This window comes from Carettochelys insculpta, chromosome 2 (genome assembly GCF_033958435.1).
Source record: "Carettochelys insculpta isolate YL-2023 chromosome 2, ASM3395843v1, whole genome shotgun sequence".
In the NCBI taxonomy this organism is placed as follows: domain Eukaryota; kingdom Metazoa; phylum Chordata; order Testudines; family Carettochelyidae; genus Carettochelys; species Carettochelys insculpta.
This window is the reverse complement of record NC_134138.1, coordinates 127,973,545-127,998,634: the sequence shown is the minus strand read 5'-3', so window position 1 is coordinate 127,998,634 and position 25,090 is coordinate 127,973,545. Positions and strand designations below refer to the sequence as shown.

General features: G+C 40.9%; 1 protein-coding gene across 2 annotated transcripts in view; it reads right to left on the bottom strand.

The window, feature by feature from the left end:
- Nucleotides 1-11,066: 11,066 nt before the first annotated feature.
- The window catches only part of RPP40 (ribonuclease P/MRP subunit p40), a 67,649-nt gene continuing 53,625 nt past the window's right edge, over nucleotides 11,067-25,090 (bottom strand). For both annotated transcript variants that reach the window (XM_074985923.1, XM_074985924.1), the window contains 6 exons: nucleotides 22,338-22,406; nucleotides 17,613-17,708; nucleotides 15,923-16,048; nucleotides 13,922-14,120; nucleotides 13,507-13,641; nucleotides 11,067-11,550 (listed from right to left, as the gene is read on the bottom strand). In XM_074985923.1, the coding sequence (XP_074842024.1) occupies nucleotides 11,352-11,550; nucleotides 13,507-13,641; nucleotides 13,922-14,120; nucleotides 15,923-16,048; nucleotides 17,613-17,708; nucleotides 22,338-22,406 (824 nt within the window). In that variant the 3' untranslated portion in view covers nucleotides 11,067-11,351. The remainder of the gene's footprint in view (nucleotides 11,551-13,506; nucleotides 13,642-13,921; nucleotides 14,121-15,922; nucleotides 16,049-17,612; nucleotides 17,709-22,337; nucleotides 22,407-25,090) is intronic.

Below are 25,090 nucleotides of genomic sequence, written 5' to 3'. Positions count from 1 at the left end.
CTGATTTAAATCAAGGACATTTAAATCATAAATATATATCACTGATTAAAATCAAAATTACCAAAAAAGCTAAGACTGACTGTGCGCACAGCGTACTTAATTTTGGAGTAAGCCCCATTAAACTCACTGGCACTTTTTTTTTTTTGGGCGGAGGGGTGTATAGAAGAGTTTTCCTTTGGAAAAGCTAAATTATATTGAAATTAAATTGAGAATAGACTTGTGGCATCACCATGTATGGTCTGTGGCTATGATGTTCCAAAATAAGGGGCATATATTTATTATGTCATATAAAATAAGAAAATGACCCTCAGTGGAAACTGGCAACTCTAGATTTCTACTGCAGCTTTCTGTATTGTCTACTTAAATGATAGGTTCTAAACCCACTTAACTAATTAAACCACCAGGATAAGCTGAGTTCATTTTCTTTTGTAGCAACAGCCAACAGCTTCAGAATTTGTCAAATCACACATACTGGCCGTGGCTACACTAGCCAAAGACTTCTAAATGGCCATTTCGAAGTTTACTAATGAAGCGCTGAAATACATATTCAGTGCCTCATTAGAATGCAGGAGGCTGCAGCACTTCGAAATTGACGTGGCTCATCCAGACAGGGCTCCTTTTCGAAAGGACCCTGGCTACTTCGAAGTCCCCTTATTCCTACGAGCAGATAGGAATAAGGGGACTTCGAAGTTGCTGGGGTCCTTTTTGAAAAGGAGCCCCGTCTGGAAGAGCCACATGGAGGCAAGTTGCATCAATTTCAAAGTGCCGTGGCCACCCGCATTCTAATGAGGTGCTGAAAATGTATTTCAGCGCTTCATTAGTAAACTTCGAAATGGCCATTTAGAAGTCTTTGGCTAGTGTACACATAGCCACTATGAGGCATGGAGAGAGTCTTGAAGAAAGAGGCATTGAAAAGTGAAGCATTTTAGTAAGTAACAAGTTGATCCACTTAGCCACATCCATATCTCCAAATAAGCAGTTTTTACTGTTTCATTTTTGCAACTAGGCCCTTAATTTTCTTCCATGTGACAAAATTTTCCTTTGTCACCCAGAGAACAAATTTCTTCAAAATATTCCCAGAGAGGGTCTCTCTTACGCCCGTGAGTCATGACAGTTTTTTTCTGTAGCAAAAGCGTGGTGGAATATAGGAAGCTGTGTGTGTGCTGAAGTCTTCCCTTTTTCTTTCTAGTCCACTCTACTGCTCCTTTCTATGCTACCACCATTCTTTCCTATATATTGTGTCTCTTATCTTTAAGAAAACTTCTTAACTTCTCTGCTATGCTTGGCCAAAGTCCACCACCCCATCAGCACAGAACAAAAGCAGTCCTATCCAGCGCGTCTTTCTTTGTGCATGTTACTTTTTAGTCTGCTGAGAAACAGACACTGAAAGCCCAGAACTTTCAAGAAGCAAGAACCTAGTACAGGTGGAAACTCTCATCTGGTACTCTCTTGTACAGCACGACCATGTTGCTGGACCAGAGTGCACCACCTGTGCATGGCCAGAGCTGAGCCCTGCTTGTGGCAGGGACCCCTGACGGCAGTCCACTCTGGGGAGCCCCATGTTTGGGAGCACCAAGAGGCGCTTCTGTGCACGCATGGCGTGGGAAAACACAGCTATGGAAGAATCTCCGAGAGCTGGTAAAAGGGTGCACCAACTCCCAGAATGGAGCACCCACAGGGACATTACTTGAACAAGAAAAAACTTTGAGACCACAGGAAACTTGGTCAGACCCATGCCAAGTGGTCATCCAGCTAACTAAAGTCATGCCGAATTATGGATGTTGCTGGATGAGAGAGTTCCGGATTAGAAAGGTTCAACCTGTAATTTGTTTTGTCAAGTTTAAAACCACGGTCATTAGGAGACCTTTCCATAATTTTCTCCGGACTCTTTCTGCCCTGCGCTGATTGGCTGTTTGCTACAACTCTTTCTCTCTGCTACTCTATTGCTTTCAGCTTCTGCCCACGTCTCATCACCACCCAAAAAATCCCCAAAACTAGGGAAACAAATTAGCTGTCATCAGCATTTACACTTCTGGTGTGTTACACCCCTGCCCATGCCCTATGCTTGTCTTCTTTAGATTGTGAGCTGTCTATGGCAGTCACCATTCACTACTGTGTTTGTGAATCATTAGATGATTGGAGCCTAAATTCTTGGTTGCCCTCAGGAACAGAATAAACATGACCATCACTGCCACTTAACAGGCCTGTTACGTGCAGAGATCATTTCCACAAGGGCACCCTCTGCCTCAGCATGGAGATTTAGAAAGAGGCAGGTGAATCATTTGTGATTTGAATCCACCACTGATCAAATCCCACTCACATAAGGGAATAGGGTGGCAACACGAATGAACTACATTTCCAGGGCTGCAGTAGCAACCATGGACTGGGTCTGCCTGGTCATTTCACAGCCCCAGCAAACATTCCTTTCTTCCCTCAGCTGTTCTTGCTAATGAGCCTTGGGACAGGCCCCAGATAATCGGGCTGTGTACTGACAGGAGGATTAAACCTCCTGGAGTTGAGGGAGTTAGAGATTGTCTCAAATTCAGTTAAAAATAGAGAGTCAGGTCTATTTTCAGGCCCTAGGGAAGGAAAGCTGCACAAAAGCAAGTTGTTCTGTTGGGTGAAGGGATTTACTCAAGACCAAGCGGTAGTTCGCGCTGATGCTTGCAGGTTCTGGAGCAGAAGTCAGAACCATTCTCCACAGGCACCTTTGCATAAGGGCCCCGGAGCTCTATGGTCACACACCTAGGTCTCAGTTCCACAAAAACCGTGCACATATGGCTTCCCATGCACTCTGCAGCATCCCAGGGATGTGAAAGGAAACAAAAGGCAAGTTGCTCCATAATTGAAAGGTGAATGTGAATGCACTTCTCTCAAAGGGGGTGTCTAGCACAAAGGAGGGGGGTTGGAGAGATGCAAGAACCTGGTAGCTTGATGCCCCTTTGAAATCTAATCCTGTATACTTTCTCCAAAATGTATTTTAATCTCGTCTGAATTCCACTGCTCCAACTTGCAAATCTCTACACAGGGGACTGAGCCTTTGATCTCAATCTAATGTTACCCTAACGTCGCTATACTTAAGAACCTAAATATTATGCAAAATAGCACTCTCCAAATACCAGGAGATAGATGGCTGAGCAGACAGGGAAAAAGTAAGAAGGAAGACTAGATTTTCAAGCAGCAGAGAGAGAGACCAGTAACAGCTAAGACCTCATCCCTAAGGTCTGATCCTCAAACCCAAGAGATTTAATTTGATAGGACCCTCTTTTTCAAGCCCCAACATATGAGCAAGACACCAGGAATAGAGGCTTGGCAACTAGATAGTAACTTCATCGGTTTCTGCTCTGGCTGACCATAAATGACACTGTCAACTAATTATGGCTTATATTACTGTAAGTGTCTTTTGACAAAGCAATAAAAGGGAATTTAGCCATCTCTCTCCACTTGATATCTAATGGCAGCACACAGCTTATTTACCATGACAAATCTTCCTGGGTGGTGAAATTATACCGTAAAAGACAGGAGTCGTGTTCTCTCACAAGAGGAACTGAATACATTTTTCAATTATGAAAAAGAGCTTTAGTTTCCTTTCAAGTGATTACATAATTCCTTAGATCCTGAAAATTTGTTTCTCTTTCCCCTGGAGCCTCCTGCCTTAGGCACCTGCATAGATTGATGTATCATTGGTGGGCAAGTCAAGTGTGCCAAGCTATAGCTATTTTTTGTTTCTGAAGAGTAATTCCATGTTTATGATGACAGTTTGCTAATTGACTTAAGGGAGTGAAGGGGAGAAAGAGGATAGCATTCCAAGTATCTGACGCTTAATGGAAATGTCTGGGGAGGGTGTATATTAGTGTATTGGAAAGTACATATTGTTGAGCCTATTCAGAGGAAACTGGTATAAACTTGTGTCCATTTAAATGGAGATGACATAGGCATAAGCTACAGCCATGTTGGCCTTCGCAGACCCAAGCGTGGATTTGTGTGACTGTTCTGACCTGCCATCCTGTATATTACAGATTTCCCCCCACAAAATGCCCAATATGCCTGGCTGCTGAGCCTTTACATCTCCCACTTAAAGCCAACGGTAACTGTGAAAGTTCAGCATCTCTCAGGATCTAGCCTGTCGTCAGTGGCATTCTTCTACTTCACCTTGGAGTGAACCCCTTGTAGCCAACCCCTTGCAGCCACAAGTGCCCTCAATCCTACGCTTCAATCAGGGCTGGTCTTAGGGAAAACAGCACAGTGGGCAAACCTGTATTTTGGCTCACTGGAGCCCGCTGCCATGCTAGCCTCCCTCCACCCATTACCCACAGACATCATTACCTCCCTCCCTCCATTGCTCCAAATTCCCTTGCATGGCCTCGCACCCCAAATCTGTATCACTCCTTGCCTATTAACCACAGCACCCTGGGCTGTTGCCTGCCCAGAAAGCCAGCCTTGGCTTCAATGCCAGAAAAATATTTTATCATCATCAAGGATGTGCTAGGGTAAGCTATGTTGGCCCAACTACAGTTATTTATATTTCCCTAGTTCAGCTGTGTGATGGCTTCAGTGTCAGGCATAGATTCCTTAAGGTTTGTTTTAAAGAAACAGTAGCATTATGCATTACTTAGATCCTTCAATGAAATCCTATTATAAATTAAATGGATGATTTGGTAATGCACCAGCAGCAACAAAAAGCTGGAACTGAAAAGATTAGGAATTTCTGCTCTAGCATTGACTTAGTTAGCCTAAAAATCATGACTAGTTTTCCACCTACAAAAAAATTACTTCCCCTACATCATCTGGAAGTTCTGGACGCAACTGTTCCAGTTGTTCTCCACTGACAACTATAGCCATCCAGCCCAGATGTTAACAAAGGAGATTATATGATCTCTATTTTTGGTGCTGAATAGATTTACGAAGTAAGACTACTCTCCAACTGAGTAACTATCATGTGTCTATATCAGAGGGGTAGCCATGTTAGTTTGTATCCACAAAAATAATGAGAGGTCTTGTGGCACCTTACAGACTAAGATACTTTGGAGCATAAGCTTTTGTGAATGAAGACTTGCTTTGGCAGATGCAATGTAGTGGATATTCCAGAGGCAGGTCTAATTATACAGGCTCAGGAAAAGAAAGGAGTGCCAATCAGGAGGAAGGCCAGAGTTGACCAGGTCAGTTCAGTCAGGGAGGATGTGGCCTGCTTCCAGCACCTAATGTGGAGGTGTGAATACCAAGAGAAGAGAAACTGCTTTTGTAGTTGGCCAGCCACTCCCAGTCTCTGTTCAATCCTTTATTGATGGTGTTAAATTTGCAAACTAATTGTAGCTCTGCAGTATCTCTTTGGACCCTGTTTCTGAAGTTTTTTTTTTGTTGCAGGATGGCCACTTTAAAATCTGTTGCTGAGTGTCGAGGGAGACTGAAGTGTTCTCCTAGAGGTTTTTGTATGTTATCATTCCTGATATCCAATTTGTGTCCACTTATTCTTTTACCCAGAGACCATTCAGTTTGGCCAATGTATATGGCAGAAGGGCTTTGCTGGCACATGATGGCATATATTACATTAGTGATGTGCAGGTGAATGAGCCCCTGATGGTGTGGTTGATGTAGTTAGGTCCTGTGATGGCGTCACTCGTGTAGCTATGTGGGCAGAGATGGCACTCAGGTTTGTTGCAGGGATCGGTTCCTGAGTTAGTTACTGTTTTGTGGTCTACAGTTACTTGTGAGAATTTGTTTTAGGTTTGCATGCTATCTGTAGGCAAGGACATCAGGAATGGTAAATCAGATATCAGGAATGGTAAAGTACAAAAACCTGTTGAAGAACACTTCATTCTCCCTGGACACTCAGTAGCAGATTTAAATGTAGATGTTCTGCAACAACAACAACAACAACAAAAATTCAGAAAGAGGGTCCAAAGAGAAACTGCAGAGCTACAATTTATTTGCAAATTTAACACCATCAATCAAGGATTGAACAGAGACTGGGAGTGGCTGGCCAACTACAAAAGCAGTTTCTTTTCTCTTGGTATTCACACCTCCACATTAGGTGCTGGAAGCAGGCCACATCCTCCCTGACTGAACTGACCTGGTCAACTCTGGCCTTCCTCCTGATTGGCACTCCCTTCTTTTCATGAGCCTGTATAATTAGACCTCTGGAATCTCCAGTACATTGCATCTGCCAAAGCGAGTCTTCATTCACAAAAGCTTATGCTCCAAAGTATCTGTTACTCTATAAGGTGCCACAAGACCTCTCTTTGTCTTTATGTGTCTACAGTGGAACAATAAGACTCACTAACTGTGTTTGAGTAGGTCGCTATCAAAAAGTTGTCACAGTTAAGCCACCCTTCTCACTCCGTGAGACAGAAGGCTCTTATAATTTGCTTTAGCTCCCACACATGAAGCTAGTGAATTTTAACTAAAATCCATTTGAAAACATTTGATAGCATACTTTAAAAGAGGGTGAGTAAACAAACGTAATTTTCTAGTGTTCTAGTAGAGATGATCTTTGAGAATTTGCTACCATTTAGATCAAGTATTTGAAGAACACTCAAGCTCTATTCTAAGAATCTACATAAAATAGACCCAGGAAAACACTTCAGTTGTACTCCATTATTTCTTCATCATAACAAAGAAGAAGTAATGATAAAACAAAGTGCATATGTTAATAACAGGGCTAACAATATCAGAAGCAGGACAGTCATAGCTAGGGCACTAGATTAGATGTAATGAGGCCTTTGTTCTAAGCTCAGCTTCGTAATTGACCTGTTTGATCTTAGTGTAGTAATGAGAGGCTTGGTGTAAGGCTGAAGGCCGAGGACAACAGTCAATGCTTTGATAACATACAGCAAAGCTAAAGGTCTTGAGCCTGAACAACAGTGGGTTAAAGCAAAAACTGTGCTAGGTAGATTCTGCCCAGAGAAATGCAGCAAAAGACAGAGCTGATAAGTCACAAGGCCAAAAATACAATAAACACACCTAAAAGCACAAACAGCCAGGCACTTAGTGATACACATAAACACATCCTGCTTAGTACCATGCACTCCCCATACCCTCCTCATAGGTAACAGCTTAGCACCAGGTACATTCCGACCCAAGTTCAGGAACAGGTCGTAATGACAGCATGATGGATAGTGTTGTTTTGATGATACCACCCCCCACAAGTTAATGGATAGAGCGAGTTACATGAAGGGGTGTCAGTGCATTGCAATGACGGGGTTGTACCTAGATAGGTAACTTGTTTATATCTGTGTATAAAAGCGTGTATAACAAGGGCTGTGTTGAGCAACCTAGGGGATGACAGAGACCCCTTGCCATCAACTGAGTTGCATCCATTGTTATGGTACATGCACGTACCAATGTAAATTGTTGAGTCATATTGCAGATTCATGAGGGTGTTGGAGACCATGTGTCAACAACAATAAACCTGGCTCCAGTGCCTTAATACCTCGCTTGGTTTGTGGTTGTTGGGGGCTCTGGGAGGTCTGCAGTGCTGGCTAACTGCAGCAGTTATGCTGTTGTCCAAAGAGAACACACACACACGCGGCCAAAGTGATGAACATCAAGGGAAGCAGAATGGACATCCCAGCACCGTTCTGGTAGAAATGCCTGACTACAGTACCTCTGTTTTTCACTTTCTGCCTGTCTTTCCTGTTTACAACTAAGTCTGTCCCTTACTGTGTGTTTGTATAGTGCCAAAATACAATGGACAATCTAACCAAGATTGGGGATCTAGTGTTAACACAATACAAACTACAATTACCACAACATAGTATTTTGGATGGACTCTTCTACATTGCAGTTGGTTCTGAAATGTACTGCCAGAGGTTTTATAACTAAACCAAAAAAGTGTAGTCTACAATAGGGCAAAATAGGGGCATAGTCCTTATCCCATGTTTAGGAAGTTTCAATCTCCATGCCAGTGACTTGGGAATCTGCATGTTTTTCTATAGCCATTCAACACCATTTCTGTCAATTTCTCCAATAACTGCTCCATATCTCACTGGCAATTTAAACTTCACATGAACATATCCAAGCTTGTTTTCTTCTCTACCACACCATGTCCACTTCCAGTCACAGTCAACATCACACTGCCATCCTCATCTTTACCAGCTCTTATAACCTGTGGCTTATCTGTGGGCCTTTCCTAAATCATGCCAAATACTGCTACTTCTACCTCCACAGTAGCTCTAAGATCCATTGTGTTCTACCCCTTCAAGGGAGGCACTTGGTCACCTAATCTCCCCGTGATTACTGCAACCACACCCCTTGACCCCCACACCACACACAAACCCTACCACTAAGATTCCCTCTCTTTTTGTCCTCACCAACTTAAAAGCTCCGCAGCAGCTCTCGCACTGGCAGAGAAGTATCAGAGGGCGTAGCCTTGTTGGTCCCCATTCACAAAAGCAAGATGTCCTGGGGCGCCTTACAGACTAACAGATGTATGGGAGCGTAACCTTTCTGGGGCACAGACCCGCCCGGGCAGATGCATGTGACAAACGGGGTCTTCGCCCCCTTGCAGAAAGGAAGCACGGGGTTGGTCTAATTAGCATACAATGCCCTAAAGTTCGTTGTCCCCTCATCCTTTGTCCGCCCCAGCCAGCACCCCCCGAGCTTCCTCAGCTCCTTCCCCGCTCCCCCATGCCGAACGCGCACGGCCCCTTCCCGCCCTCACAGCCCCAGCCAGCCAACCCCCCCGCTGCAGCTCAGCTCAGCCCAGCCCTCCGCTCCCGCCAGCTGCAAGGCTGGATTCACGGCCACCCTATCCCAAGCCGCGCTCAGAGGGGAAGCGGGTAGAGTCCTGGCCCCGGCCGCTCTCAGCCCCGCCTCCGACCGCCTGCCTCCCCACTGCCGCGCGAGCGAACAAGCCCCCTGCTGGGGGCCGCCCACAAGCGGCTCTTCCCGGGCTGGAGTCGGGCCCTTCCATTAAGCGGCGTCTTCCCGCGGTCAGAGAAGCCCCGAGCGCCGGCTGAACGCTCTCCCCAGTCAGCAGCCGCGCCTCCGCGCCTCCCGCCAGGGCAGAGCAGGCGGGAATGGGAGCGGGGAGTAGCCGTATCAGCTGTACCGCTCGCCGCCCTGGGATGAAGCTACTAAATTCCTCAGACTCAACCCAAGATTCCCCAGCACGCCGCAGCTCCCCCTTACCAGAGCAGGCTGCGGAGGGCGCCAGTCGTCATCTCCCCCATTTCAGCTGGAGTTCCAGGGCAGGGGACGCTGCTGCCAGCAGCAGCCAGGCAGGCTCGGCCCTGGCGCAGGAGAGAGAGGTTAACTGCTAATGAGGGGATGGCCTCACTGGCCACGTGATGGGGAAAACCTCTCCTGGCCAGGACCCCCTGCCTATTGGGGGTGGTGGCCCTGAGCCCAACCTTGCCCATAAAGGCAGAATGCAGCTGGGAACTGGCTGCCTCTACAGTAGGAACTAACTTAGTAAGGCATTACATGGAAGTAGCCAGCAGCGAGTCTACCCACATTTGCCCTTTCTTTGAAGTCCTTACTCCATTCCCAGGAAAGTAGTACCCTACTTCGAAGTTTACCTTTGAAGTAGGCTGGGTGTAGATGCTCTGCTTGAGTTATTTTTGAAGGGTAGCCACAGCTGCAGGGATCTTCACAATTTTGTTCCCCAGAAGAGCTGAGTGCTTCAGAGAGTTGGGGAAGCAGGCATTTCCTGCAGTGATACTCCCACTAGACTGAGGGAGAAGGTAACAACCTGTCTCTCCTGCAGAGGTCAGAAAGGTGGGTGGAGGAATACCATATCCTTACATAAAACTGCCATTGTAAGAGGGAGCTAGGGGTCTGGTTGTCAGCTCTTGGGTGAAAGCTACTGCAGGGCTAAGACAGGGCACCAGGAGGGTGCAGAATAACTGGAGGAGTGAGGAAAGAAGAAGCATAGGGTTCCCTAGACAGGAGCTAATGGACCAGAGGCATGCCTCTGGAGTGTGAGTTGGTAGTGCTTGTTATTTTCACTAGTAAATAGCAAGAACAGCACAGAAGCTATAGAGTCACCAGGAATTAACCACATTCTGGTGGCTCTCTGCCCCATGGCTTGCTCAAAGTCCTTCCTTTACACAATAAAAAAAATAAGGAAACTAGATGTTGATCTGACAGGGATTTCCCTGCAGACCATAAAAGAAACTCTGGATTTTCAGACCTTGTGGAAGATCAGTGGAGTTAGCAGTTCTGCACTTACAAGCTGCTTTTCCCTTGAAAGAGCTGCATAATGCTGCATCCACATCATATATAGCTATAATCTCCATAGCTTCCTCCTCCACTCATCAGCTGCAAAGTCACTTCCCTTCTCTGGATTCAGCCTGAACGCCCACCTCTAATATTAGGCCTATGTAAAACTAGTTTGAGTCATTAAGAATATTATGTATACACTTAGCTACCTACTCTACATATATTTGATTTTTTCTTTCTACTGTCAACCTTTTTTGCAGTAAGAGGTCTTCAGGGCAGAAATAAAACATATCATTTGCTTGCAAAGCATTTATAGTGAGGGCACTTAAAGGAAATAATTCTGAAATGTGTACCAGAGCAGCCTTTCCACGTAAAGCTGCAAAACACTTTCCATTCTAAGCACTGGTTTTTAAATGCATATAGAACTCTTATCCTTAAGCCTTCCTATGTTTGACCTCTTGCTGCAGATGAATTTTCCAGCAAAGCCTAAGCCAAATTCCTTTAGTCACTTGATTAACAGGAGAGGGCAGGTTCAAAACCAAACATTTTTCCTATTAAAGAAAGTCAGTCTTTTGTGGTAGCAGAAACAGATGAAAGTTGAAATGTGGCATAATCTAGTCCTAAACAAAGGCTTATAAAGCAGGGCTATGATTGATTTGTCCAAAAACTAGAGCACTTTGCAGACACATAAAGCAAAACATCTAAAAAAGCTTCTAGCAAGTGAGCCATCCATAGTCAATATTTATGGGGCTAAAAAAAAAAAAAAAAAAAAAAAACAAACCTCCCAAATTGCAGACTCCTTTCTTCCTTCTGTGATGAAAGGTGAAATTTCTGTTTCAGGTATCTGAACAGTGGAGGGTGTGCTGGTTGTTGTTTATTAAAAGACAGAAAGACCACAATTTAGAAAACCATTTATTAATTTTGTCAACACAACAAATTTGGAATATCTAAAAATTTCTGAGGAATAGATGTTTCACTTTTTACTTAAAATAGATATGACAAATATACATTCCAGTAAACACGGTTTCTCTATTCATGTGGAAAGAGCAAGAAGGTAACATGAAAAAAAACCAAAAAACAAAACAAACAAAAAAAGCTCCCTATACATAGATGCTTTCAATGACTAATTGATTTTTGTAAGCATTAGCTCAGGCACTCTTTTAAATAAAACTTTCCTATGGGCAGAACTTTTAAGGTGGGCAATCATCATTTGCTCCAACAGCCATTTGAAGCCAATAATCCAGGTTCCTAAAAACAACAAAATTGTACAAATTCTCTCCTCCCTTTTGGAAACCATGTTCACTTTCTCTCCAGGAAACAGGGCTGTCTGCAAAGCCATGTACAGTTAAGGTCACCCACTGAGCCAGTTTTGGTTCATCAAAATAGCAACTGAAAGAGAAAAAAAAAAAAAAAGATATACATTAATTGCTAATTAGAATGGAACAATAAATAATGCTGAAGTAGACCAGATTGGAATTAGGGACCTAACTATTTAATTGACATTTATAACTGAACAAGTTAAAAATCACTCCGGTTTATTAAAATGAAGGATACCCAGTACTGTAATGAACATCTTAGAAAACACATTTTGTTTTCCAATAAGAAATTCCAACTGTTGTCTCCTCACTTTAAAAGATACACATGGGGAACACAAAGAGTTGTTTTCCCACTGAGACTTTAGCATTCCTTCAGACCCTTAACTTACTATATATTTGAGAGTTTGTGCATCCATCTGTAAGTCTACAACAACTAAATGGTAAGAACTAGGGCCCACCAAATTTGGTATGCAGCTTCCCTTTTATCAGAACTTAAAGTAAGGGTTTGGTTGTACCAGGACAATGGGATGTGTGTGGAATGTGATTGTTTCTATCAAATGGAAAGGAAGGGGAGCGATAGCAAGGACAATTATACTCACAAATGACCACAGGGGAACAAGCAAGCAGAAAGGACAAACAGACCCCACAATGACCATGGGGAGTAGGGGAAGGAGGAACCCCCATGTTAGCCCAGGCCTCTGGCCAGCAGCACAGCCTCTGCCACCCACGGAACACTTACTGGCCAGTCTACATGGCGCCTGCTGGTCCAGGCCAGCTGCAGGGAGCAGCCGGCAGGGAGCCTGTGCACGCCCTGCTGTGTGGGGGAGATGACGCACAGGTTCTGTGGGCTCATCTGCCCTTGGGGAGAGGACACTGACCAGGCAGCACTACACTTCAGCATCACAGACAGCTCTCAGGATCTGCTGCTGCCAAAGCAGCCCTGCCCCTCACGCCGCAGATGGCCCCAGGCAGCCGCTGCCACCGCCAGAGCAGCATGGACCCAGGGAGCCACTGCTGCCAGAGCAGTGCAACTCTCATCACTGTGGGCAGCACCAGTGAGCCCCCTGCAGTGAGCCCCCTGCCCTGAGCCCTCTCCCCCATCCTCTTTCCTACTTCTGTATCCCACATCTCCGACCCTGCACATCCCACACCTCCCAGCTCCCCACCCTGTCTCCCCTACGATGACCTGTGCAATGCCAGGTAAATCTTCTCATATTGGCATAAATTAAAATATTTGAGACTGCTCAATTTAAATATTGTAATTTAACTGCTTTGTGTAAAATTGAACAACAACAAAAAGAAATGAGACCAAATGGCATTTCACAACGAACTTCACTCCTGAAAATTTATATTGTATTACGTACACTGATACATGTAACTAAGCTGTACTTTAATCATTTTTTTTAAAAAAGAAACCAGCTTTTCAGAGCCATCTCTAGCAGCCACCATCTTCTAGGTAATTGGCATTATTTGTGACTGGGGTAATAGAACAAGCCAATGTCAGATTGGAAGATACATGGAAAAAAAGATCTATGAAAAATACTGCTTTTGTGGCTTAATACTTTTGCCACTGGAAGGGTACCAGACTACAAATCATGAAGTGATATTAATAAAGCTCAGGAACTGTCCAGTGGTCTTAAAGACAGAGCACCAGAACATCTGCGTTTTATTCAAAGCTCAGTGAGACTTGCTGTAGGAGTTAAAAATTTGGTTGTGTCTTGTCCAATATGACATACAGTGGGCCTGATTTTCATAAATGCTAGTTCCCACCACTCCCATTAACTTCAGCTAGATTTGTGGGTTCTTAACACTTAAGATCAATACTAGAATATCTCAAATGTGGGTCCCCCAAACCTGAGGTATTCATAATTCGTTGTCACTTTTGATAATTTTGGCCTTAACCCTTTAGCTTCAGATAGTGTACTTACCTCTCTGGGGTGAAGATTAGTCTTTGTAATCTGCTTTGAAGAAGAAAAGCATTAAAACTGTAAATATGCTATAATGATGTACCTCTGGCTATGGCCCTTACCATAGCTGTTCCAATAACTGAATTATCTTCTCTGGGAGTATAAAGCCAGTGATTGTGCATAAATAGGCTTGCTCTACTACTGTGCTGGGCTGAGGACAGCAATAAGTTGATAAGAAGCTAAATGACTTGTTGTCTCTGAAAACAGAAAAGATCTGGATGAGGTATAGTACACAATTTCTAAAGGCCCACAACTTTCAGAGTTGTGAGTCAACCATAAAGCATCAAACATACATATTTAAGCCTTTAAATAAATGGTCTGTTATTTTTCAGAAATGCAGAACTCCTGTGAAAAGTCATTGATAAGGTACCTAGACAAAAGACTAAAAGTGCCTATTGTTGGCATCAAAGGTAGAAAATATGGCCTATGTTTTTAAAAAAAAAAAAAATTTAAATCAAGGTAAGTTCAGATACTTACAAGCCAACTTTATTGCAAACAGCACCAAGCCATTCAAACAGTTCCTGTGCACTGCACGATTCTTCTAGCTTTCCTTGGAGTTCATTACTAAGTAGCACTGGACATTGCAAATTTCTTAATGTGCTGAATGTTGTTTGTGGCTGATGGGCTTGTATTTGATATTTGGAAAAGTATGACATCAATGTTGAGCTTTCTGCACCTGACATCAAAGACCACCAAAAGTTATTCTAAAACTGCAACACAAAATTAACACTAAGTGTCAATCTAAACTGAAACCTTTACATGTCTCTGTAAAGCAATGATGTGTGAGATGCCATCTCTATATGATTTACTACAATTAAAACAACTTGCATACTAGTTTATCTACCTGTGACAAAAACCCTACATTTTCACCTTTTTTCTTGGAAATGAAGTACAGTTTCAATCTTATTCAGACTTATTTATATAATACAGTTTATCATTAGCAACAGTTAAGGAAGTTTTGACTGGACAAAAGAAAAAAGTAAACTCCTATTACAGCACATCTCCCAGGAGAATTCCTGTGGCATCTTTAAGAGTAAGGCTATGGCTACACTGTAGCTGTAATTCAAAATAACTGTGGACAAAGCACATTTAGCATGTAGACACCCCACATGCTCTTCCGTGGCAAAACCCTCTCATGTGGGCATAGCCTTAGTCTTGAAGGTGCCACAGGACTCCCTGTTTTAGTGGATACAGACTAACAAGGCTACCCCTCCAATTCAAGCAGTGTTTGTTAAATGTTTCTTCAGAAAAAGATGCATGAAAGGCAAAATTATGCTTTTCCACTTGCTCTTTTTCTAAGAGAATGCAAATGGCAAATCTGATCACTCCACTGAAATGTTAATGAGATGTGAAGGCTCAGATGATTATTTATTCCAAATAGAACATCACCTTTGGCATATAGTTTATCACTAACAGTATGCTTTAATTCTGTCCTCTTTTCTCCCATTGCACTTCTTCAAGCACAGACTCAAAAGCAAAATACCCAATTGATAAAAAAAGCAATTTTTATAGTCTGTCTACACTTTGACATCCTTGGATAAAATGAGAAAAATAATGTTAAGTCTCCTTTTTAAAAAAAAAAACAAACAAACATAGTGGCTGGCTGTTCCTGAAGAGATGCTCTATATTGGTCATCAACAAGAGAGTTTGTACCCACATGTCAGAGGAATAGCAAAGAGCTGCTTGAAAAATGGTAGCTTTTATGCAGGGAAAATTTAAATTTTTCAGCAGAAATTCAAACATAAAACATTTCTGTGGAAAATCAAACCATGTTAACGTGGAAATACTACTGCAGTGTCTCACGCTCCCATTCTCCTCTAGGGGTCAGGTTTGGACAATTCATATAAACACACCACAATTCTCCATTTTGGAGAGGGGAGGTGGTGGATCATGGCAGATGAAGCTTATAGAAGCAAACAGCGACCTGAGCCAAACAAATTTCAGCTCTAATATGACATGAGAGGAGTACTTCCAAATAAAATTTTTGGGGATTTTCTGATGGAGGGAGAAACAAACTACATCAAAAACCAGTTTCTACGGTGAAAAATTTTCCAGTCTTAAAAAAGTCCAGTACCAGGATATACTATTGATGTATGGTAACTGCCATCAGTAAGATTTTTTTTTTTGTTTCAAGTAACAAAATGTTACTATCTTACAAGTTTGAACCCCAACAAAAAATATGTCTAATTATAGCCTTATGCAGTGTTGCTGTAGCTGTGTTAGTTCCAGGACATTTAGGAGACAGGGTTGATGAGGTAATATCTTTTATTAGATCAACTTCTGTTTGAAAGAGAAACAAGATTTTGAGCTCACAAAAAGCGCTTCCCACAGCTCCAGACCTGAAGAAGTGCTTTCTGAGCTTGAAACCACGTCTCTCTCACCAACAGAAGTTGGTCCAATAAAAGATATTACCTTAGCCGCCTCATTTTATATAATCCATAGTTAATGTTTTCTACTAACATTACAGTTTCTTCTTACCGGTGTTATGCCAGGACAGCAAGAAATCAAATTGTAAAGGTTTATTGTCCTTCAATGCCCAAAGAACTCTTTTATATTTCTTGCTATCAGGATCAAATGCCGAGTCAGTCAAGTCAATGGTCACAACTGCAAAAGATGAAAGGTCAAATTTTACTAAACCAGAGCTCAGTTTTAATTCTTATAGAAACTGAATATTATCAGAATACTAGAAAATATTGCCAATTACTTTTAAGTTAATCCTCCAGTCTTTCCAGCACTCTCAAAATCTTTACATCACATAGTGGTTGCCCTCTATTTTGCAAAAGATTTTTCTCTATTGTGATGTAGAAGAAAATACTGATGACTTCTGTCAACTTCTCTGGCCATGTCTACATGGCATGCTGTTGCCAGCAGGGTCATGCAAATGAGGGCACTTGACAATGCAAATGAGGTGCTAATTCACAAATTGCATGCCTCATTTGCATACACGCGCTTGTTCACTGTCCCAGCAGAGGCTTCTTTTGCCGCAAAACAAGCCATGTAGATAGGGTTCTGTTGCCCAAAACCCCCTTGTTGACAGTCCCTTAGCCCTCATTTTTGGTGGACAGGACCTCGTCTACATGGCTTGTTTTGCAGCAAAAGAAGCCTCTGCCAGGACAGTGAACAAGCGCGTGTATGCAAATGAGGCATGCAATTTGTGAATTAGCATCTCATTTGCATTGTTAAGTGCCCTCATTTGCATGACCCTGCTGGCAACAGAATGCCATGTAGACATGGCCTGTGTCTCAACTTCACTGTGCAGAAATCAAGGGAAAGTTGTGGAGTTTTGTCTGTCTATTTGGTGGCTTTTGTTTTGTTTTTTCCCCTAAAAGTTAACTGCTTTCTAAAAACCAGAGGTGAGCAACTCACTATTCTGAAAGGAATAAGAAAGTGGGGGTTGTTGTGCCAAAATAGTAGCTTTAAAAATACTGGCAACAGACCATTGGCATTTAAGAAAAAAAGATATAGCTTGCCTTACAACACCAGCAAAAGTCATACTTGATGGATTTAAAACTGTTTCCATAAAAAGTTGTTTCCCAGATTCATTGGTTCCAGTCCAAATATTTTTTTAAAAGAGGAAATTTTATTAAGCCATTTTAAGATTTGGTGAATTAGAAGTATAAAATTATTTCCTAACAGTTGCTTTTATGCAAATAATGTAAGCAGAGGATACTGCAACTTAATCTTTGCTTGTAATTAGCTTTCAATACACAATCATTCTAGGTTTGCAGAGGGAAGATAAGGTTTAGAATTTTTCTTTTCAGTTTTTCCAACATTCTTCAAGTTTTCTTTAAAAACCATTAAATATTTTTTCTGTGATGATGCAGTGACTGCATACAGTATATAAAATGCAAAAGTATTCACATACTATATGATTGCAATACAAGGGATTTATAATTAAAAAAAAAAATCAAGAAATTAAATGCAGAAATTAAGTTCTCACAATATCAAGATATTAAACTATGTTCTATTTGTGCTTTGCTTGTTATTTGTGTAGTTTATGTATTTCTCTCAATATATGTATAGAGTGTACAGATGGAGAAAAAATCCCAGAGATTAACCGAATTTAAAGGAATCAAAGTTTAGCTTGGACAGTTAGGTGTCCTATTAAAACATTTTGTAAATGAATATTAACATTAGAATACATGCTGTTAGTGCAAACAATACTTACTGTATTTCATTACTTTTTTACCAGAATACCGAGATGGATGACCTTGTAGTCCAAGCTCCTCATATGTGTCCTTGTCTACAGATATAATTAGTTTTCCTACAAACAACAAGGATATTTGTTAAACACCAGTTGTCTTGTCCACAGCTCCCTTTCAAAATTTTGAAGATTAAAGAGAGAGAGAGAGACTTTGAAGTTGCCCAGGCACTTCGATGTACCAACAGGCTAGCTGTGGCTACAAGGAAGCTGGAACTTTGAAGTTTAACACTTTGAAGTTGCTGCAGGGGAGAATTAGCTTAATGAAGTACTGCATATGCACCGCAGCACTTCATTAATAATCTCCCAACTCCCTACTTACCATGCTCCCTTCAAAGTAGGAGGCTAGTGTAAACACAGCCTGACAGTCTTATGCTGTATAAAGTTAAACCTTGGTCACTAGAGCCGTGTCTACACGTGCACACTACTTCCAAGTAGCGGCACTAACTTCGAAATAGCGCCCGTCACGGCTACACGTGTTGGGCGCTATTTCGACGTTAACATCGACGTTAGGCGGCGAGACGTCGAAGCCGCTAACCCCATGAGGGGATGGGAATAGCGCCCTACTTTGAAGTTGAACGTTGAAGTAGGGCACGTGTAGACGATCCGCATCCCGCAACATCGAAATAGCGGGGTCCGCCATGGTGGCCATCAGCTGAGGGGTTGAGAGACGCTCTCTCCAGCCCTGGCGGGGCTCTATGGTCACCATGTGCAGCAGCCCTTAGCCCAGGGCTTCTGGCTGCTGCTGCTGCAGCTGGGGATCCATGCTGCATGCACAGGGTCTGCAACCAGTTGTCGGCTCTGTGGATCTTGTGTTGTTTAGTGCAACTGTGTCTGGGAGGGGCCCTTTAAGGGAGCGGCTTGCGGTTGAATCCGCCCTGTGACCCTGTCTGCAGCTGTGCCTGGCACCCTTATTTCGACGTGTGCTACTTTGGCGTGTAGACATTCCCTCGCAGCGCCTATTTCGATGTGGTGCTGCGCAACGTTGATGTTGAACGTTGACGTTGCCAGCCCTGGAGGACGTGTAGACGTTATTCGGATGTCTCCACATCGAAATAGGCTACTTCAAAGTAGCCTTCACGTGTAGACGTAGCTTAGATGTTAGTAAGGTAATGCAGGCTTCCTCAAGTATAGTTAAATTGATCACAAAAACTAACCCTTGAAAAACTTAACAGATTTTTTGTCAGTAGTCAAAATACTTTTTATTGTATCCGAAATGTAGTATTTTAGTGTTGATACAAGAATATAAGTACAGGCTGAACCTCTCTAGTTTGGTAGCCTTGGGACCTGACCAGTGCTAAACAAGGGAGTTTCCTGCACCGTGGGAGGTCAGTATTTGCTAGCAGTATTCCCAACATTTCCACTGCTTACTGGGCATTTAGAAGACATTCAGGGGGGTAAATTACAGCTGAACAACAGCATGGAACACTGAGAGTCAGGACCAGTGGTTGTAAACAGACTTTATAAGATCACAGGAAACTTGGTCATACTCATGATAATCGTTGTCTGGCTAACTAAAATTGTGCAGCATAATCCATGTTGCTGGACAACAGAGGTTCAACCTGTGTAATGATGATGAGTTCTGTATAATGTTTTTTCTTATAAGTTCTGTATGCTTCTCTGTTTCACCTGGTCAGCCACTCTTGCTTCTTGTTAATATTAGAAATTTAATTGTGCTTCTTGTCTGCATTACAAACTAAATTGTGTAAGGTTATTTTTCCTATTTCTTTAGTAACTATATAATTCTCTCTAAAAGGAAATCCTGGTCAGTAATTCTCTGTAGAATTGTTTGATGTGAGTGAAGAATGTGTGCATAGTTAAGGCAAAGCGTAAAAGCATCACGAATCACTAGATGGTTCAGAAGAAGTGAGAAACTTGAAGACAACCAGGAAGCATCCATTGTGCCTAATGCTAAAATTGAATTAGCAGAACGGACAAACCTTCGAAACAGGCATCCCCAAGAGTGCAACAACAAACAAGAAATAATGATGGAAAGCCTGACAATAACCATCAAAGCATAACTGTGGAAAACTCCAAGAGTAACATCTTTTAAGGATCAATAATTGCATCACGACATTGCAAAATCCAGAAACTCAAACGTGAATTTATAATTTTAAGGATCAGGTATTTTTTCCATGAGTCTCTGCGTCCAGCCCTGTAGAGCATCTCAGAGCATCAGATCATGACTTACAGAGCCTACCTCCTCACTCACAGCCTGGTAAGACCATCTGCAGGACATGGGTGTGTATGTGTGTGTATTAATACATATGTTGTTTTTCATGTTGCATTTTAATAAACACAGCATATTGCCTGTTACCCTGAAAAAGATCATATGTGCTTCTTATAAGCATAAAATTATGAATGGGCATGATTGAGCTCTAAATAACATAATACCTGAGTTATGCATTTTTATATTATCTATATATATATATAAAAAACTTTGCCATGTTACTCTGTCACATATATCTATTCCCTATTGTTTGTTACATTCATTTGTTGAATCTTGTGTTTAGTTAGTGTTTGAAGAATCAAGGCCTCACATAATGCTTAACTCGTGAGTGAAGTGAAGTTAAGCATACACTTAAGTATGTGAAGGTGTGCAGCCTAGATTGAAAGCAGGGTGGATTAAAAAAAAAACAAAAACAAAAAACCCAATTTGTTTGTTTTTAATTAGATTTTTTTTAAAACCATCAATACTAAATTTCTCATTTAAAAATAACAGTTACAATTAAATCTCTTCACAAACATGCTACACACACCCTTACAATGTCATGAAAATGAATTAACGGATCTAGCCTGTACAGCCTAACTACTAGCTCTTGCTTCTTGAAAGTTCTGGGCTTTCAATTTCTGTTTCTCAGCAGACTAAATGGTAACATATGCAAAGAAAGACAAGCTGTACAGGACTGGTTTTTTCATACTTATGTGGTAGCGGACATTAGCCAAGCACGGCAGAAGAGTTCATTGAGATATTTTCTTAAAGAAAGACAATAAATATATAGGAAAGGATGTAGGTATAGAAAGGAACAGTGCAGTGGAGAAGAAAAATGGAAGACATTATTCAGCGCACACGGCTTACTAGATTTCCCATCACTTTTGCATCAGAAAAACTGTCATGTCTTGGGCGAGTAAGAGAGACCCTATCTGGGAAAGTTTTGAAGGGAAAAAAAAAAAAAAAAAAAGAAAATGTGTCAAGTATAGACAGTGCAAGAAGATGATGCAGGGTATAGTTGGAAAAAAAACGAAGCATCATAATGAAAACTAATTATTGGGACAAAGTTATACGGGTATGTCTGAGTAGATCAACTTGTTCCTATCTTAAATGCTTTACTTTGCAATACATAATTTTTCAAGACTCTCTCTGCCTTTTAGTATAAGTGTGATTTGACAAGTAAATTCCCAAGCTGTTTGCTTTGTTGAATGTTGATGGGAAAATAAAAAATGTTTATCTTAGTTAATCCTTGTGTCTTGTTTAAATTAGTTAACTCAGTTTATAATGCATCACCCAAACATATAATACAGGAACTACAGTAAGTGAAATCTAGAGTTTGCCAGTTGCCACTGAGTGTCATTTTCTTATTTTATATTACATAATAAATATAGATGCCTTATTTTGCTTTTTTGGTAACTTTATTTAAATCAGTGATTTTTTTAAAAAGAAAACTGAAAATACTTTAGTGAACTGACAGTCCCATACTTTGCCACTGTACAATGTTTAGTACAACGGGGCCCTTGATCCTGATGGAGGTCTTTGGACATTACCACAAAATAATATTGAGTATCAAAAATGACTGAACTGTGGAATCACAGATTGCCTAAATCCTGGACTACAGAATGGCTGTGCATACCACTTTATAACATTTACATGTTGCTAGCACCCAGAGAACACAGGATTAGATTTCAAATGGGTTGGTGGCTCTGTATACATACAGAAGATGATACCCTGCTGCAAAAGGCTCACATGAACAATTTCAGTTTACTTGCGCTGTGCCCAACACTTGTTTTTCTGTAGCAACTGCCTTATCACAAATGGCAAATGAGACAAATATATTACATTTTTACTGCAATTAACATAACACATACTGTAAAATATGCTGAAATCTCAATATGTTTGGATAACAGTAAAACAAAACAAAACTCTCCATTACTCTTATATATGAAATGTGCATCAGAAAGAATGCTTAATTATATAGAGAGAAGTATTACTCAGTACTTTAAAATACTAAATATTTCCTCAAAGTATTTTGAGACATATACTAAAAGCTCGACCTATATTTTAAAGAGGGTAATGGTATTTTAAAATAGGTTATATTTTAAAGTTTGTAAAAAGCACATTTTAATAAGCTTTCAGACCAAAAGAAATGCTTGTTTTTAATTCCAATGTAAAACAATTTTCACACACACATTCCTCTGCTCTGTGTAGCATTAGAAAACCAAGATTTACAGCACTGACCACTTCAAATGGTATGTAAAAATGAAATGGACTTTAATTTTCACTGTCCATGATGTAAAAATGAAATAAAATCAAGAGCGTGAACAAAGTTTATTTTAAAAATACTTAATTTTAATAATTACTAATAAACATAGGTAAAGAAATGTATTTACGATTTTTCTAGTTGATTTTCAGAATCCAAGTAAAAGCAAAACAATCAACGACAATGTTTACATATAATGAAAAGTATGAATTCATACCAGTTGGTAGTAGAGCAGCAGCATTATCTTGATCAATTTTTGTGTTGTATGTAAGAGCATAGCATGACCCTTTAACACAAAAGAACATTAAAATATAAGGTTATACAGTTCTCAAAGATATCTTGGCAATATTTAAGTTAGACTCATCTTGAAATAAATAAGCTAATCAGTTGGGCCATGTCTACACTATAAAAATAACTTTGAAGTTGTGCGTCTACACACACCCTCCCACGAATGAAGTAAGGACTTCAAAGTTGGGCTTCCTTACTTCAAAGTAAAGGAAAATGCATGTAGACTTCAAAGTTAACTTCAAAGTTAGTTCCTAGTGTCGATGCACCATTGATGTTTAGGTCCGGTTTGATTTCTGCAATGAAAATAACTAGCCTTCTTCTACTACTGTGCTTTTGTGTTTCCTCTACATATGCGCCAGTGACATTTTCAGGGGTTTATAAACCTGATGAAATCCATCCCATGTCCTTTTAATCACTTTATTTTCAACCTGGAAGTGATTCTCTTCACCAAATTAGAAAAAAATCTTTGGCCTATTTTTCAGATATTGGATCACACTGAGAAATAAAGAAGAGAATGCCGTTACTGTGGACTTTTGTTTTCAGTCATATACCACAATCACCTTCATCTTCTAAAATTAAGAGCCCAGTCCTCTAATCTTAGAGCATGAGTGGTCCTATTGCTTGAACAGGAAGAATAAGAGCAGCAAGAAACAAGATCCTGAATTCAGCAAGTAATTAATCTTTAATGGAGGGAAAACTACTTTCCTTTTAAATCGGTGTGTTTGAAAAAGTGCTTTGCTCCAAGGTTGAGTCCTCAACAAAGCAGTGGATACCTGTGGAGAGGGCTAATCTGCCATCAAGGCACTGTTTTCTTCACAGCATTAAATAGCAAAAGGCAAGAGACACATTGTTTCAACTTAACTGTTCAAGATCTGAAAAGAGGGAGAAGCTATCTCCACGTGCAGATTTACATACCCTTTTAGGAACTTTCACATATTATTCATAATTAATATCTCTACAATGACAGTATGTAACAAGATGATTAAAAACTATATGGGGGAAAAAATCACTTCACTAATTGATCTCTGAAATACAATCACCCTTCGGCTGGAAGACAAGTGCCATCAAACAGTAATATGTCACTGTAAATTCAGGACATAAAACCAACCATAAATCAAATCCAATTGAAACTGCAAGGAGAATTCAGGTATGCAGACTGTAATTATGCAAAATGGCCCTGAGCTATAGCACCAAGGCTAACCTTCTTCCTACATTCCATTCCTCTGAAGAAAGCCACAGCCCACCTACTGCTATTCTTGATAGGTCAGGACACCTCAAACCTCAATAAAACTTCTCATTTTAACATTTTGCTTTTCCCTTTCATCCTTGTACAAACACACTTTAATGCTTGCTGTACCTTCGTCTAGATCTACACTACCAAAAAAAGCGTGTTCTTAACTTGGATTAGCCCACTTGTTGTAGTTAATTTGTGTTAAAATATCAGTGAAGATACAATAACTTGGATTACAACTGCTTAGATTAGAGGTTAGGCTGCCCTTCCTATAGGTTTGAATTTGAGCAACTAACCTGGGTAAAAGGCAAGTTGCTGGGTCTTCAATGCTATTTTAAATACAAATTAGCTACTGCAGTTAGGAATTCTTTTTTTTTTTTTTTTTTTTTTTATTTGCACTGTAGACTTACCGTAAATAAGTAAGTGCTACCTCAAGCCATACGGAGCTAGAATTGAAAGAATGCTCTGAAATCCTGGAGTGCTTGTGTTCAAATATTTAAAGCTTTACTCTCTACCTAGCGGTCTGAGACCATTCCTATTAAGAATTATGTGGAGAAAGCTGTTGTAAAAGAAAGCAGATTAAACATTGTCGGGGCAGTGTACAGTGTCACGCACTTGTGCAAGAACTCTATTGAGAAAGAGAATCAACCAATCTAAGTGTACTACAAGATTCTCTCTTTGTTTAGTTCTCCCACCTTTAAAAAATAAGGAAGTTCAATTTAACACACACAACAACAACAAAAAAACAAAAACAAAAACAAAAACCAACAACCTATCTTCTGCCCATCCTCCACCATTTCATCTCTGCACTGTAACCGGTATAATAACCTATCTGCAAATGAAAGAGAGCAAAGGGAAGAGGAGAATGATGAAGTGTTCTCTGTTTTAAACTTTAGCTTTATTAAAAAAGTTTGAGACAAGTTAAAAGATGAAGGCGCTCTACATCAAGGGACAAGTTTGGGTTATGGGAGGTTATAAATATCGGTCATACAGTTCATTAGATACATAGATTACATAACTGGCATTGTCCCAGATTATGTTGGGCATGTTTTAAAAATGTCAGTAAATAAGTGTGCTCAAGGATGCCACCCATAAAGGCCATGTCCACACTAGCAAGGTCTTTAAGAAAATCAGACCCTTTTTTGAAAGGACAAGCGGCGCATCCAAACACAAAGTGTGCTCTTTCAATCTGAAATTGAAAGAATGCAGCTCTTCTTCTGGAAGACCTGTTCTGCTCCTGGATGAGGAAAAGGACGTGCTTTCAAAAGCTTCTCTTGAAAAACAAGCACGTGTACATGCTCCGCAGGCCCCCCCTGTTTTTTTTTTTAAAAAGGATAGATCCTCATGGCACCAGATTTTTCGATCCCTGTCTCGTTCTTTCAAAAAAGAGTGGAGGCTGTGTGGATGCCCTCTACTGAAAGAGCGGATTTATCTTTTGATCTGCTTTTCCA